This window comes from Culex quinquefasciatus, chromosome 3 (genome assembly GCF_015732765.1).
Source record: "Culex quinquefasciatus strain JHB chromosome 3, VPISU_Cqui_1.0_pri_paternal, whole genome shotgun sequence".
NCBI lineage: Eukaryota > Metazoa > Arthropoda > Insecta > Diptera > Culicidae > Culex > Culex quinquefasciatus.
The window spans coordinates 52738337-52754536 of record NC_051863.1 but is presented as its reverse complement, the minus strand read 5'-3'; the positions used below and the strand labels follow the sequence as shown (position 1 = coordinate 52754536).

At 38.9% G+C, this 16200-nt stretch overlaps 1 protein-coding gene across 1 annotated transcript in view; it reads left to right on the top strand.

Annotated features, from left to right (window-relative positions):
• Positions 1 to 11966: 11966 nt before the first annotated feature.
• Positions 11967 to 16200, top strand: part of LOC6051066 (TLD domain-containing protein 2) — a 349738-nt gene continuing 345504 nt past the window's right edge. The window contains exon 1 of the mRNA XM_038263629.1: positions 11967 to 12730. Within this exon, the coding sequence (XP_038119557.1) occupies positions 12729 to 12730 (2 nt within the window). The 5' untranslated portion in view covers positions 11967 to 12728. The remainder of the gene's footprint in view (positions 12731 to 16200) is intronic.

Genomic DNA, 16200 nt, shown 5'->3' with positions numbered 1-16200 from the left:
AATGAAGTGAAACAGCGAAAGGAGAAACTGCCTCCTTTTTATGTGCGGCAATCAGCAGCAACGATCGACTTTCGAGCGGGGCTGGTTGAACTCATCAAGTCTGGGAAAGTCCTAGGCAACATTCGTCTGTGTCAGGACGGATTTAAGGTGCTGGTGCAATCCAGGCAGCACTATCAACTGGTCAAGGATTACTTGACCGAAAACGAGGCGGAGTACTTTACCCATGATGTCGTCATGGATAAGCCGTACAAAATCGTCGTCAGAGGTCTGTACGACATGCCAGTGGAGGAATTAGCTGCCGAGCTAAAAGTTTTGAAACTGGATGTGTTGGCCGTGCACAAAATGAGCCGACGCAACAAAGACATCAAGTACCGTGACCAGCTCTACCTGCTGCATTTGGCTAAGGGATCGACGACGCTTCCTGAGCTGAAGGCAATCCGAGCGGTTTTCAACATTATCGTGTCGTGGGAGCGATACCGACCAGTGCATCGTGACGTCACACAATGCTTCAACTGCCTGGGTTTCGGGCACGGAGGTAAGAACTGCCACCTGAAGCGTCGTTGCGCCAAATGTGGTACCGATGCGCACATCACATCCCAGTGCATCCAAGATTCGCTGGTGAAGTGCCTCAACTGCAACGGTGAGCACTCGTCAACCGACCGAAAGTGCCCCAAGAGAGCTGAGTTCGTGAAAATTCGGCAGCAAGCATCGACGAAGAATCAGCCTCAGCGTCGTAGAACTCCTCCAGCCCTGGTGGAGCAAAATTTTCCACCTCTTCAACCGCGACGCCAGGTCCCGAACTTGGCACCGTTGCCGTTGGATCCCAGGAAGAGAGCTGAGATGAATCATCCACGGCCGGGTTCCAGCCAGGAGCCGAGACCGCCACCACCGGGCTTCAGCCAGGAGCCAAGACCAACCCAAGAACCAGCAGTTGAGGAAAATGGTAATGATCTTTACACCTCAACCGAACTCCTCAATATTTTCAAACAGATGTCCGCTGCACTGCGTGGATGCAAAACCAAGACCCAGCAGATTGAAGTGCTGACCTCGTTCGTCATCCAGTATGGATCGTAGGTCCCTCAAGCTGCTGAATTGGAACGCTTGCTCCATTAGGAGGAAGAACTTAGAGCTGGTGGATTTTCTTCGCGAGAAGGAGATCGACGTAGCTGCCATCACGGAAACTCATCTGAAGCCCGGTGAAAAAGTTTATCTGCAAAACTACAAGATCGCGACGCAGCTCGATAGGACCACCTCTGGAGGAGGAGGTGTGCTTGTCGCTGTTCATCGTGATCTCAAGCCACGCCGGCTGCCACACTTCAAGCTGGACATCATCGAGGCCGTTGGGGTGGAAATTCCCACTTCGGTTGGCCCAGTACTCTTCATTGCTGCATACTGCCCACGTCAGGTGAATGCCAGAGATGGTTCAGCAGCAAAACTGAAGAGCGATATCCAGAAGCTGACACGGCGGAGCGCAAAGTACATCATCGCTGGTGACCTCAACGCGAAGCATGAAGTTTGGGGCAACAGCAGGAGGAATCGGAACGGAGTGATTCTGCACAACGATCTGCAAAACGGATACTACAACGTTGTGAGTCCGGATCGTCCAACGAGGGTGGCTCGGTCTGGGAATCACTCAATCATCGACTTCTTCATTACCAATATGGCTGAGAACGTGGCTCATCCTGAGGTGTTTGAAGAGTTGAGTTCTGATCACTATCCGGTGGTTGTGGAGGTTGGAGCTTCCGTTACTCCGCAGCGGCAACCAACCCGGAAAGATTACCACAACGTTGACTGGCAGCAGTTTCAGCAAGTGGTAGACAGCAACATCGACTATGATCAACACCCGGAAACTTCTGCTGATATTGATCGTTCGCTGGAGGTGATCCAGCAGGCTATCAACCAAGCAGAGGCTGCCAACGTTCGGGAGGTTCCTGTTAATTTTAAGGTAACTGATATTGACGTAGATACTAAACACTTGATTAGACTTAGGAATGTTTATAGGAGACAATATCAACGGACTGGGGACTATGACAAAAGATTTCAGTGAACAATTTGAACAAAATCATACAAGACCGACTTGACAATATCAGAAATCAAGAATTTTCAAAACATGTAAGCCAGCTTGGGAATTATTCAAAACCATTTTGGAAACTTTCAAAAGTTCTTAAAAACAAACCAAAGCCTATTCCTCCTCTTATTGTTGAGGATTCTCCTTTGATTACATCCGAGGAAAAGGCAAATGCACTTGGGCTTCATTTTGTTAGTTCTCATAATCTTGGCGCTTCCATGACCAGCCGTAAAGAAACATCAGTTGCCAATAGTATTTCAACAATCAATGACTCTACCTTTGAATTTCCTGCAGATTCCCATGTTTCTGGTGAGGAAGTCAAAGTTGCAGTTAAACAAATGAAAAATATGAAAGCTCCAGGCTTTGATAACATTTTAATCTAGTGTTGAAAAAACAGAGTGATCAGTTCTTTCAACATCTAGCCAATATTTTCAATAAATGTTTGCAACTTGGTTACTTCCCCACCAATTGGAAACTGGGCAAAGTCATACCAATTTTGAAGCCTCAAAAGATCCAACATCGCCAACAAGTTATCGTCCCATTAGTCTTTTGAGTAGTCTGTCCAAACTCTTTGAGAAGGTCATCTATTCAAGGCTTTTGGATTTTACCAACGATAATAATATAATTTTGAATGAGCAGTTTGGCTTCCGAAAGGGACATAATACTGCTCATCAGCTTACGAGAGTAACTAAAATCATCAAGCAGAACAAGCTTGAGTCTAAATCAACTGCTATGGCTTTGTTGGATGTTGAGAAGGCTTTTGACAATGTTTGGCATGATGGTTTGATACATAAACTGTATTTATACGGTTTTCCAATGTATCTTATCAAAATTATCCAGCACTATCTTTCGGAGAGATCGTTCAGGGTTTTTCTGAATGGGATTGCTTCTGGATTATTCAACATTGATGCTGGGGTTCCCCAAGGAAGTATTCTTGGCCCACTTCTGTACAATATTTTTACATCTGATTTGCCTACTCTTCCTGGTAATGGTGTGTTGTCACTTTTTGCTGATGACACTGCCGTTATTTATAAGGGTAAAATAACCAGATATTTAGTTGGCCGTCTTCAGAAGGGTCTTGACGTTCTTTCCGAATACTTTGGCGACTGGAAAATTCGCATAAATGCAGCCAAAACTCAAACCATCATTTTTCCACTTTCCAAATCGGCCAGATTTGCCCCAAAGGATGATGTTTTGATTAAAATGAATGATGTTTCGATACCCTGGTCAAAGGAAGTTGTCTATTTAGGTCTCATACTTGACTCGAAACTATTGTTTCGGCAGCATGTAGATAAAATATTGAACAAGTGCAGCATTCTCATCAGGTGTTTGTATCCTTTAATTAACAGAAAATCAAAGCTATCTTTGAAAAATAAGCTAGCAGTTTACAAACAAATAATTTACCCCGTTATTGAGTATGCAGTACCTGTTTGGGAGTGTTGCGCTAGAACTCATAAATTGAAGCTCCAGCGTGTCCAAAACAAGGTACTCAAAATGGTTTTGAATGTTCCTGGCTGGACAAGATCAAGTGAGGTTCATGAATTAGCAGAAGTAAAAATGTTGGATCAGAAGATTCAAGAAAAATGTTTGAAATTCAGGGAAAAATGTGCTATATCTGAATACCCCTTGATTCAAGGATTGGTTTAGTTTATGGTAAGATTAAGTTAGTTTTAGGTTAGGTTATGTTTTCTTAATTTTTTTCCTCATTGTACCTAGTGTTACAAAAATGATAAATCATATACTTTTAAAGTTAAGAAAATGAACAGTGTTTAAATCACGAAAAGCAAACTAAAGCTGAAGAGCCACAGCTGACCACTTATTATGTAAACCAAATGTAATTATTATAAGAAAGATTCAATAAAGTATATTTAATTCAAAAAAAAAAAAATCATAAAATCTGTTAAGTACTTTTCGATTGTAAATTCAATTTTGTAAAAAAATTGGTCAACAATTGTTTTTGTATGAAATTTCGTTTTTTTTCTAAAAATCACTTTTTCACAAAAATTTATAACTCGGCGACAGATTTTTTGATCATACTTCTCTATGGCTCAAAAGTTGCGGGTTTTGGTCCCCTAAAATATATCAAAAAATCTCGAAAATCAAAAAAATAAATATTTCGGGAAATCGAGTTTTTGTGAAAAAAGGTGCAGGTGGTTATGTTACACATGACCAGAATGACAAAGAACTTTGCACAAAGCTCTCGAAATAAAATCTATTTTTATGAAATCAACCCTTTGAAATGTGCCCTTTAAAATTGTCGCTTCAGTTTTAGCAATAAAATTGTTTCCTGAATCGGTCCGTAAATTCAACAATTTCTATACTGAAATAAAAAAAAAGTATCAAATTCCTAAATTTTAGGAATTTTGCCTCCCGATTACTAAATAAGGAAAGGAGCCAAAATTCCTAGAATTTAGGAATTTGGTACTTTTTTTTTATTTCAGTGTAAGAACGGAACAACTGTCAATCGACAAATTGAGATAAATGAGAACATAACTACAGTCGACTCTCTGGCAGTCAATCTTCTCGATATCAATATTGCTCTAGATGTCAATGAACTTTTCAGTTCCTTCAAGTTGCATGCTGAATTTTGATACACATATTGCCCCGAGTCGATAGGTTCGATAAATGTCCCCACGGAAGAACCTTCCCCCAGGGCACTGGCCACTTCAAGCTTTGGCAAATGCGGTCAAAATGGCAATTTTCAAAATTTCATATCTAGAACCATGAATTATACCCATATTGCCAAAACTTGTATGGTTCGATAAATGTCCCCCGGGAGATCCTTCCCCTGGGGCATTGGCCACTCCGGGTTGTGGCCAATATACTACCAATTTGATCCCAACCCAATTGCCCCAAATCATTCTGGTTTTCCGGTGACCGCCCTAACAATCTTCATTAGAACAGAATTCCTCCCAAGTTGGTGCACAAACTGTTTCTTTCAATGCGTGTGTGTGTGTGTTTGTGCAATAAAATTACCACCGTCGTTCCGTCTCTGACGGATGTTCGATCAACACTAAAATTTTCAGATGCTATCTCTTAGCTTAAATAGATTGCACGAAATGGTGCAAATTTTGCCTAGTCTCCTGCTTTCTTGGAATAGTCACGCGATAATGTTGCACCATGGTTGCCACATTTCGTGTGAACTATATAAGCTATCAGACCCTGGGCCTTGTAAAGTCAAGGGGCATGATTTGATCCTAGTGCATTAGTTAAAATTTGGGTATACATTCTTTTTTATAAGCACTATGGACACCACTTCATGCTACGAGAACTCGCTTTGTCGCAGCCCCAGGGCTTAAGCGTTGACCGATAAGCTGTCTTCGTGAACTAGGTAGTTCTCCGATAGTGAAAATATCACAATTGCACAAGACACCGCTGCTTCTGTGACTTTTTCACTATCACAATGTGGGATTTAGGTTGGGACTTCAGGATAGAACAATTGATTTGTTGCTTAGCATTTAAAATAAATCTATGCTTTCCAAATCTATTTGATGATAAATTTAGTTGCAATTGTTAAGTTAGAGTAATGCTGTCAATAAACTTTGATTGATGTAGAATACTAGGCATTCTTTTATATCAAATTGTCCATAGAGTCTCGATCAATCAATAATGTAATGATATCGGACAAAATTCGTTAATCTGTTGAACTAACGGTTTTCGGATTATGGTTGTATTGACAATTGTTGCGAATCGAGGAACTACGGATCTTTTGACGTAAATGGTCATTTCTTTTTAAAATCGCGATTTCTATCCTATTTGTATATCAGTTCACAATTTTTTATTGTTTTTTTTTATATAGAAGTAGTACTACAACAATTTAAGGGAACGTTTAGTTTTGAATATTAAGTTTAGAGGATTTTAGATAAAAATTTAGATTTTCAATCCAAAGTAGTTAGCAAATGAATATTTGGACTTAAATGAATAATTGAATAAGTTGGACTTATGAATAACACACAACTGTGCATTTATTCTAGAGTCAGATCCATACAGCGTCAGTGTTTATTTGGTCGAAGTGTACTAATTCATTGGCAGATCTGGTTCTAGTTGTAATGTACGACAAGACTACTGACGGACGTGACAGGACGAGGGCCCAGTTTAGAGGTTTCAACATCAACGATGTGCGGCTGGACCACCCTCCCAAAAAAAAAAAAAAAAAAAAAAAAACTATATAAGCTATCAGATAGCCTCTGAAAATTTTAATGTTGACCGAACTTCGATCAAAGATGGATCTCACGGTGGTGGTATTACTCACACACACACGCACATATTGAAAGACACAGTTTGTGCACCAATTTGAGAAGAATTCTGTTCTAATCAAGATTGTTAGGACGGTCACCGGAAAACCAGAATGATTTGGGGCAATGGGGTTGGGATCAAATTGGAGCCTGGAGTGGTCAGTGCCCTGGGGGAAGGTTCTCCCGGGGGGACATTTACCGAACCATTTGATTTAAAGAAATATGGGTATCAAAATTCATATTTTTTTACTGGTAATGAAAATGGCCATTTCGGCCATTTTTGGGTGTTTTTGAAACCGCCTTGAGTCAGGGGTATTAAAAAACACCCTAAAAGCAAAAATTGGAATTTGGTTTTTTGAACCTTTTCAAAATAAACTCAAGTTTTTTTTATATTGCAGCCGCAAAAGAAATTAATCTCTCACGGCTTCCAAAAAAGACTGGATTTCTTAGGGGTCCAGACTCCCACCAAGAGCATTCCTAGTAGCGAACTAGCAAGCAATTAGAAATGAAGAACAACTCTTTCGTGATAATGGTGGTTCTAAAAAGAACCATATTATTTTGCTGGTGCGCTCCACTGCTTCTCCGGGTCGATCCTTGACTGGTTGCTCCGGGTGGTCCTCCAAACTGCTTCCACCAAGTGGCCAGTACGATGTCCAGATTTTACTTATTTTATTTTACTTTAAACTCAGGCCACTTTAAGATATTGAAGCCATAGTGCGTTAGCGATGGCTACAACGTCACGAAGAAAATTACGTACATATATGATGTGCCGACGGGAGGAAAATGGGAGAAGAGAGGACATTGAATGTAGAGAGTCGCCAGCGCATCAAGCATCTCTCTCTCTCACTCCCTCCGTTATCTGCCGTAACTCATGAGTCACGATGTGCCCTCTTCCACAGCCAGAATTATTCTGAGCTTGAGCATGACCTGCATGACCGCTTGGTCGAGGCTCCAACTTGTCAATCGCAACTGAACCTCGACCCAGCGAGAGGGCGTCGGTCATGCAGATGCAGTTTTCGTTTGCCATTGCGCGTGTGTGTGTGTGAGAGAGAGTGAGAGCACATGGCGCGATGAATTTTGCTCTGCTAGAGCGGCACCCCAAAACAAAAGGGCGGTCAGCTGCTCGTGAAGAAAAAATTTTGCTGTGAAAAGAAATGATTGAATAAATTGCGCAAATGGCGCGAAATGATTTTTTTTTATTTGAAAAGAATAACTCTTTCGTGAGTCTTGAAAAAGACTGTTTAGTTTTCGGGTTTTTTTGGTGGTGTTGATCCGGAACGGTCCGTTGGCCACGGACTTTTGGCAGCCAATCAAATCCTCCACGGAAATGGTCCTCTCCGTCGGATTTCGTCTATACGTGCCGGCCGCTTCGTCCTCGTCGATGTTGTGCGTCCAACTTATCAATCGCAACTGAACCTCGACCCAGCAAGAGGGCGTCGGTCGCGCAATTATCGTTTGCTATTGCGCGTGTGTGTGTGAGAGAGAGCACATGGCGCGATGAATTTTGCTCTGCAAGAGCGGCACCCCAAAACAAAATGGCGGTCAGCTGCTCGCGAAGAAAAATTTTGCTGTGAAAAGAAATTATTGATTAAATTGCGCAAATGGCGCGAAATGGAAGAGTTATTCTTTTCAAACTATAAAATTCCATTTCGCGCCATTTGCGCAATTTAATTAATCATTTCTTTTCACAGCGAAAATTTTCATTACCAGTATTGAAAACCATGAATTTTGATACCCATATTGCCCAAAATCTTATGGTTCGGTAAATGTCCTCTCCGGAGAACCTCCCTGAGGGCACCGGCCACTCCAGGTAGTGGCCAATACTGTCAAAATGGCCATTGTAATTACCAGTACCAAAAACTAAGAAGTTTGATACCCATATTGCCGAAAATCTTTTGGTTCGGTAAATGTCCTCCCCGGAGAACCTCCCTGAGGGCACCAGCCACTCCAGGTTGTGGCCAATACTCTCAAAATGGCCATTGTAATTACCAGTACCAAAAACCAAGAAGTTTGATACCCATATTGCCCAAAATCTTATGATTCGGTAAATGTCCTCCCGGGAGAACTTCCCTGAGGGCACCAGCCACTCCAGGTTGTGGCCAATACTCTCAAAATGGCCATTGTAATTACCAGTACCAAAAACCAAGAAGTTTGATACCCATATTGCCCAAAATCTTATGGTTCGGTAAATGTCCTCCCGGGAGAACCTCCCTGAGGGCATCGGCCACTCCAGGTTGTGGACAATACTGTCAAAATGGCCATTTTCATCACCAGTATCAAAATCCAAGAAATTTGATACCCATATTGTCCAGTCTCGTATGGCCTTCCATCGGAACACCCCTGAGGGTTCTGGCCACTCCGGGTCTTGTGGCCAGAATATTCCGGCTGACCTGCCTCCGCTTGGGCTGCTCCTTGCTCCAGGCCAGCTGCTTTTCGGCCAACAGCTTCTGGGCCTCCAGGCCATCTGCTTCCAGGTCCAGGTTGTTGTTTACTTCTCGGCGTCCAGCGATAGAATGATTTTCCTGGGCTGATCGAGCGGGGTTTATATTGGCTCGAAATGGTGACGCAACAGTGCCTTGTTGCGTCGCAGACCTCTTCCCTAGTACCAAGCATGCAACATTTTCGTAACGCGCGACATTTTTCGTTTTTCTGGATTGACACCTCACCAGAATAGAGCCCTTAGGACAAAGTTCTTTGTCAAAAAAAACAACAATACCTACAACTTTGCTCAAGTCACCAAATTCGCAATTCGCAATTTTCAGTGTAAGAACGGGCCTTGACCGATCTTATGCACCAGGTTCCCGACGAACACGCACTGCCCTTACACCTACATCTCACCCTTGCTCTGAGTCAGTACGAGCAACACGCTAGAACACGCTTTGAGTGTTCGTGCCAGGCATGCACACCTTCTTTTCCGGTTACGCATTTTAACTCGGCCGGGGGTGGTACATTACGTAGGGTTTGATGTAAGTATAAGCGCCTAACCATTTATAGTGTGCCTATCAATTTTCAGTAAAGCAAAAACTGTTTAATTTTTAGTTTGAATTCAAAAACTAATTGTTATTTTACTGTGTATTGTTTTCTCCTGAAATCTTTCCTAGTGTTGAGTCGTGTTTATCTGTTGCTATTTCTTCTGTCGCGGTGTTTTGTTACAATGTTTTGAACCTAAGCATGTTATTAAAAAGTTTACCAAAAGTACAATAACGTTGTGTGTGACTTTGATCATTCAATATATTGAGTAAGGACTCAAACCTTACTTGTTTGAAGAAAAGGGCGTAGATTAAAACAATAGACAATAAAGGAAAGCAAACTACATAAAGTTCGATACTGAAAGAATAAGTGTATGTTGAAGGAAAGAAGAGTAAAAGCTGTATGAAGTAGATTAAAAATATTGGCAATAATTTATGAAAAAGCTATCTGATAAAGGATAAATAATATCATATAAGCTTAGATAGCATTAATGACAACTTCAGGAGCCGATTGGGGATGTTAGGAAAACACATAGCAGTTAAAACTGGCAAATAAAGTAGAGGAGACTTGACAGATAAGTGAAACAGGACTAAAGTAGTTGGAGATAAGAAGAAGAGATACTCCGAGTTGCGATGTTCTAGGTACATCCACAACAGTTCGTTCAACATGCTGTGGATCAAAACAATACCTTCTACAATCACAAATTACTTCCCTTTCCCACATTGCCGCTTTATGATGTAGTCCATGCTCTGCAAAGAAAGGGATGTTAGTAAAATATAAACACTATAAAATATCGATACAGTTACTTTCGTGAACCTGAGTGACATCAGGGTTTCTAATGTTGTTGCTGTTGTCTCCAGTGTGATAATATCACTCCAAAGTGGTTGTCGTGGTGCAATCGTTCTCCAACCGCAGGCCCAGACACGACATGAAAATGGAAACAAACAAAAACAAAACAAAAAGATGCATTAGTATAAGAAAATAAGAGAAACGAAAGATCATGCAATCAAAATAAAATGGTGGATAGTAAACAGAAGCAGAATTAGAAAATCAGTTATACATAATAAAGAAATAGAAGATAGATAGTAGCTGAAAGTGGAAAGAAGAGAAACCCCGTATTGCGATGTATCAGGTACATCCACAACAGTTAACTCAACATGCTGTGAATCAAAACAATACCGTCTACAATCTTCCCTTCCCACATTGCGCATCCCTTTCTTTTGGCCGTCTCTACTCTGACCCTCGCTGGTCAAAGGTTTACGAGTTCGTTTCCACAGGCCACCAGCAAGGTCACGTGTTGTCATCATGATGACGAAACCAAGCCAACGTGGAGGTAAGAAAATGGGTAACTTGCAAGGAACCAGAGCAGCTGTTTTGACCAAGGTCTAGGTCAGCTAACAGCACTACGGGTGTAGTTCCGCTCCTTCCAGGATGTTCCTCACCGGGTGTCAACCGAAAAGGTATCATTTCACCGTTGGCCTGCAACTTTGCTCAAGTCACCAAATTGATCAGAAAATTCACTCAAAAGCTACAGCTATTTGTATCATTTTTGTATGGACAGCTGCCAAAATTGTATGGAGACTTTTTTTTAATTGATTGAAAATTGATTTTTTTTAAATATTTATGAGCTCCGATTTTTGACGATATTTATTATGATTTAAGTTTTAACCCTCTACTGTCCAATTTTTTTTTATTTGTCCCGTGTTCAGGAGGTCATTGTGTGCATCTTTTGTTCTACGAAAAACTTTACTTCTCTTGTTTTAAGTTTTTCTTGTTTCATTTTTAGTATTTTAATATGCATTTATCTTGTTTAGTATTTGACCTATTCTACCACCTCCTATCATTACATTTTGCCTATCTAATTTTTTTCATGTTTTTACAGTAACTTTTCCATTTTTTGCATTTTTTTACATTTTCTGCTATAAGATGGCACCATTATCATTTAAATTGTAAATAAATGCGTAGAGTCATAGTCTGAGGTACTAGAAAAATTACTGCATACTTCTTTTAACTTAAAATATATAAAATGTTAGTAAAAAACACAGCCCAAGATGACCCCTAAAAAATGACATTTTTTAAAACATTGACAAAGTCACATAAAACAAGTAAAACATCCAACCCATAAATTTTCTAAAATGTTAGGAGTACTTCTTACCAATACTTTTTAAAGATCAAAAATTGGTTGAAAAATGTATTTCGAAGCCCGTCTAAAGGCGGGGTTGGGTTGTAGAGGGTTAAATCGGATTTTATAAAATTATTGATGCACCTTTATGCAATTTCCACTATCTATCACCCATTTCAATAATTCAAATTTCCCGGAAACAAATACATTGCGCAATCAAACGTTGGAAAAACTTTTCCGTTTGCAAATCGATTCGCGTCCGTCTCCTCGTTGATTCTCAACATACAACAAACTGAAGTTCGTTTGTTATTCTCCAGATGTTAACTTGCACTGCCTGGAGGGGGTGGGAGGGGTCTCCTAAGTCAGTGAAGAATAGGTATTTTCCACCCACATGTCTTATCTCCCATCCCAGCCCATCGTGGAAGAGTCCCATGGTATCCCGACTGGGAACTCATTCCCACACGAGACCTTCCCCCGAAGGGCGCACCGTTTGGGGGAGAGAAACACTCACGCGTGCGGAACTCATCTCTTGAAGCCTGGTTGGAGGACCGTGTACTGCTCGATGCCAGGCAGTTGTTATCCGAACGTGGTTCCGACGAGAAGAGTTCCCGGGCAACGACGAATACGAGACGTTCCTTCGCACCAGAACCACCAGGAGTGTTTTGCGCTGTGTGCACACAGGAGGATCCTCCCGGTCTTCTTCTTCTGTGGGGTTGAACTTGTTCAGGATTTTCTGGAGGACGGGTTCCTTTTTTTCTGGCTGGGATTCTTTGACGTCAAGGATTTTCTTCCGAGAGGGAAGAACACGCGCGGAGTGGCATTGAACGGACGTCGGTTCCGTGTGGACATCTGGACCAATTCGTGAAGGTGTGTGCACAGATGTCAATTTGTAATTGAGTGACAACTAGTGATAAAAATTAGCCAATCGATCGGTTTCTGCTTCCGAGAGGAGAAGAGAAGTGTTCGCTTTGAGGAAACGAGGGAGGAGCAGATTCAAGTGTGTGTCGTCTACTGGAGAGTAGATTTGTGAAAAATTCTTTGTAATATTAAGAGAAATAAAGGTTCGAAAGGAAAGTGAAATTTCACCTGCACTGTCCAAGGTGTCGCTGGTGTGGTGTAATTTGAAGCCAAGTAGAAAAGTGTGAGCACAAGTGAAGGTTGAGTGTGCAGAGGAAAAATCAATTGCCAGCGGCAGTCGTCGAAGCAGAGTGTGTCTGCTGGAGAGCGACACAGTACAGCTACGAACACGGTATTGTTGTTGTTGTCGTTGTTGTTGCACAGCAGTAGTTCTGCAGCAGCAGAAGCGACGCGCGGGTAAAGCAGTGAAATTAAAATGTAAGTTGTCGTAGAACCGAACCAGTTGATTTGTACAATTACCATTGGAATGTTGTGTTGAGCGAACTCTTTTTCCCTATACACATATTCAGAACGTTCATTAGTCAGCAACTGGCAACGCAGAGTTGTAAGTAGTGTGTGGTACGTTGCTGTTGGTGTTGGAGATAGTACCAGAGAAAGCAGAAAGTGAAATGAGCGGAAGGAACCGATCAGCCGCGCAACGAGAGAGAAATTGAGAGTACCTCGTTGCTATCGTTCTAGCTTTACATATGTGACTTTCAATCCCAAAAACATGTACCCAGAGAAATTTTTTGCAATCAGCGGAAATCAATTCAAAATTTATCTTTTAGATTTTTTTTATTCAATATATTTGAACTCATTTCAAAAATTTAAAATAGAGATGTTCTTAACTATCTTGGAAAAAAGCACAATTTTAAAGTAATAGCCATTTAAAAGTCAATTTCAATAAAAATACGATATTTTTCATCATCTCCAGAAATTCACAGACAATCCTAAACATATATGTTTTGGAGACCTGAGATAATTTCCCGAGAAAGCAAGCAGTTCGTTTCTAGCTGCAGCCTTGCAGAAAAGTAAATAACAAAATATGATTTTTTAAAGCATTCAAAATTTTAGTTTTAATACTTCGATGTTTTGGAGACAAATTAACCATTTTTTTAAAATGAATCTTATTTAAAATTTGCGACGAATTGAATATAATTTTACCATTTTTGAATCAATACATTCATTTAAAGATTTCTTTAAACACAGTTTAAACATATTTTCAAGAATTTTGAAATTAATTTTTAATATTTAAGTCCGCAAACATCATCTTAAATTTCGAAAACTGAAAATAAATCACCTTAAAAATCACTATTTTGATCCGCAAATTAGTTTTTATCTCACTTGAATTTCAGATTTTTTTTTATTTGGATGAAACTTTGTCTACACATTCCTTATGTAAACTAGGGGAAAAATCTCGATTTTCATTAATTTTTTTATCACTAAAAGATAGTTGAACCAGCCTCCGTCTGAAAAACTCTATAATAAAGAATAAAAAAAATCACTAAAAGATGAATTTACGAAATATCTTGTACAAAGCTATACATTTTTGAAAAACAAAATGTTTTTTTTTAAATACGCAGATCAAAAATTCTAATGCGTGAATCAAATTTGAAATCAAACATGATCTAATTTTTTTTTTATGAAAAATGTCGCCTTTTTCAAGTTGCTTATATTTATGGAATTATGTGGATTATGGTTCAACAAATCAAATGGCATTTTATCTAATCATTAAAATTTCAATAGAATTTGATCTGAAAACAATGTAAAATTCATTATATCGCGTTGATATTCGTTTGAACATGACTGAATCTGCTCTGCTTCAACAAATGCTAAATAAATTCATGTAATGCATATTTGCAAAACAATATTAAACAACCACAATTTAAAACATTGAACAGAAATGAATTCCTTAGTCCTTCTCTTGATATTCAGTGATGTTTTATTTAAAGTTTATTAAAACATGTAAAATCAAATAATGTATTGTTTTATAGTAAATGAGAAGTAAAAGTTTTTAATCATTTTAACCCAGTATTTTGACTAATTAATTGGCATACTGGCAAGTTATAAATCTAAGGTTAAGATTTTTTGTTTTACCCTAAGCAAAGGGCAACGCGATTTGCTTAGGGTAAAACAAAAAATCTTAACCTTAGGTTTTCCGAGCTTGGTGGCTCTAACCTGCCAAACATTGCCATAGATTCAAGTAGGCAATCAGCTAAAATTTGTCTCACAATTTGACTACGTGTCACTAAGTAGGTGTCCATTTGTCTGTGAACTCGACAATAACAATGCGTCTAAAAATATACTTGATCCGTGTGTCGGTATTCTAAAGAAGCCTTTGAGAACAGAATAATAGTGTTGTGGAAGAAGCAACCGTACACTGGTACGATCGGTGGAGAACGGTAGATCACAAAACAACTAGCTGAACTTGCCTCGGCAAGCACGGCGCGTTGGCGAAGTGGTGTACGCGCTCGCACGGTATGCGAAAGAGCGGGGTTCGATTCCCCGGCGCGCCAGATGTGCGGTAGCTTTTTCCTCGCACTGTTAATTTCTGTACTCATTCGGCTTGAAGAATTAGCATGATAAATTAAGTTATAAATGCTTCTGGAAACCCTTGATCCTATTCAAAAGTGTTTTTCAGAATTGCAAAAAATGTTGTATGCAACTCGTTGTGAAACTGGATTTTCAGCACTGATTGCATTTATCCAACGAGGCTCTGCCAAGTACCGTTCGGGCTGAAGAAAATCTTAATTTTGCAGCTTGTTGCATGATCTACTATTTTAGCATTTCGATGAGAGCTGAAAATTTCTTCTTTTCATCACATGTATCGAAAAGTAATAATATTTTACACGCAAACGAGAAATCCGTGAGGTTGGCCCTCCCAATTTGAGTTGTGTGGGACAGAGCTGAAATCGCGCGGAAATCCCTCCCGATTTGAACGGTCTCGAAAATTCACGCATACCACCACAGGAAAGTGTCGAAATATTTCAAATTCATTCACTAAGAACGTAAACACTCGAAGGGCAGTTGTATCTCACACGTCAGTGCTGTGCACATGTATGCGTGCTTGTTATTTTGCTCCGATCAAGACAAATTCACCTTGCAGTGTGGTGATCTCTCATGCTCATGCTCATGCTCTTAATTGTTTAATTGTTTAATTGTTTAATTGTTTAATTGTTTAATTGTTTAATTGTTTAATTGTTTAGTTGTTTAATTGTTTAATTGTTTAATTGTTTAATTGTTTAATTGTTTAATTGTTTAATTGTTTAATTGTTTAATTGTTTAGTTGTTTAGTTGTTTAATTGTTTAATTGTTTAATTGTTTAATTGTTTAATTGTTTAATTGTTTAATTGTTTAATTGTTAAATTGTTTAATTTTTTAATTGTTTAATTGTTTAATTGTTTAATTGTTTAATTGTTTAATTGTTTAATTGTTTAATTGTTTAATTGTTTAATTGTTTAATTGTTTAATTGTTTAATTGTTTAATTGTTTAATTGTTTAATTGTTTAATTGTTTAATTGTTTAATTGCTTAATTGTTTAATTGTTTAATTGTTTAATTGTTTAATTGTTTAATTGTTTAATTGTTTAATTGTTTAATTGTTTAATTGTTTAATTGTTTAATTGTTTAATTGTTTAATTGTTTAATTGTTTAATTGTTTAATTGTTTAATTGTTTAATTGTTTAATTGTTTAATTGTTTAATTGTTTAATTGTTTAATTGTTTAATTGTTTAATTGTTTAATTGTTTAATTGTTTGATTGTTTAATTGTTTAATTGTTTAATTGTTTAATTGTTTAATTGTTTAATTGTTTAATTGTTTAATTGTTTAATTGATTAATTGTTTAATTGTTTAATTGTTTAATTGTTTAATTGTTTAATTGTTTTATTGTTTAATTGTTTAATTGTTA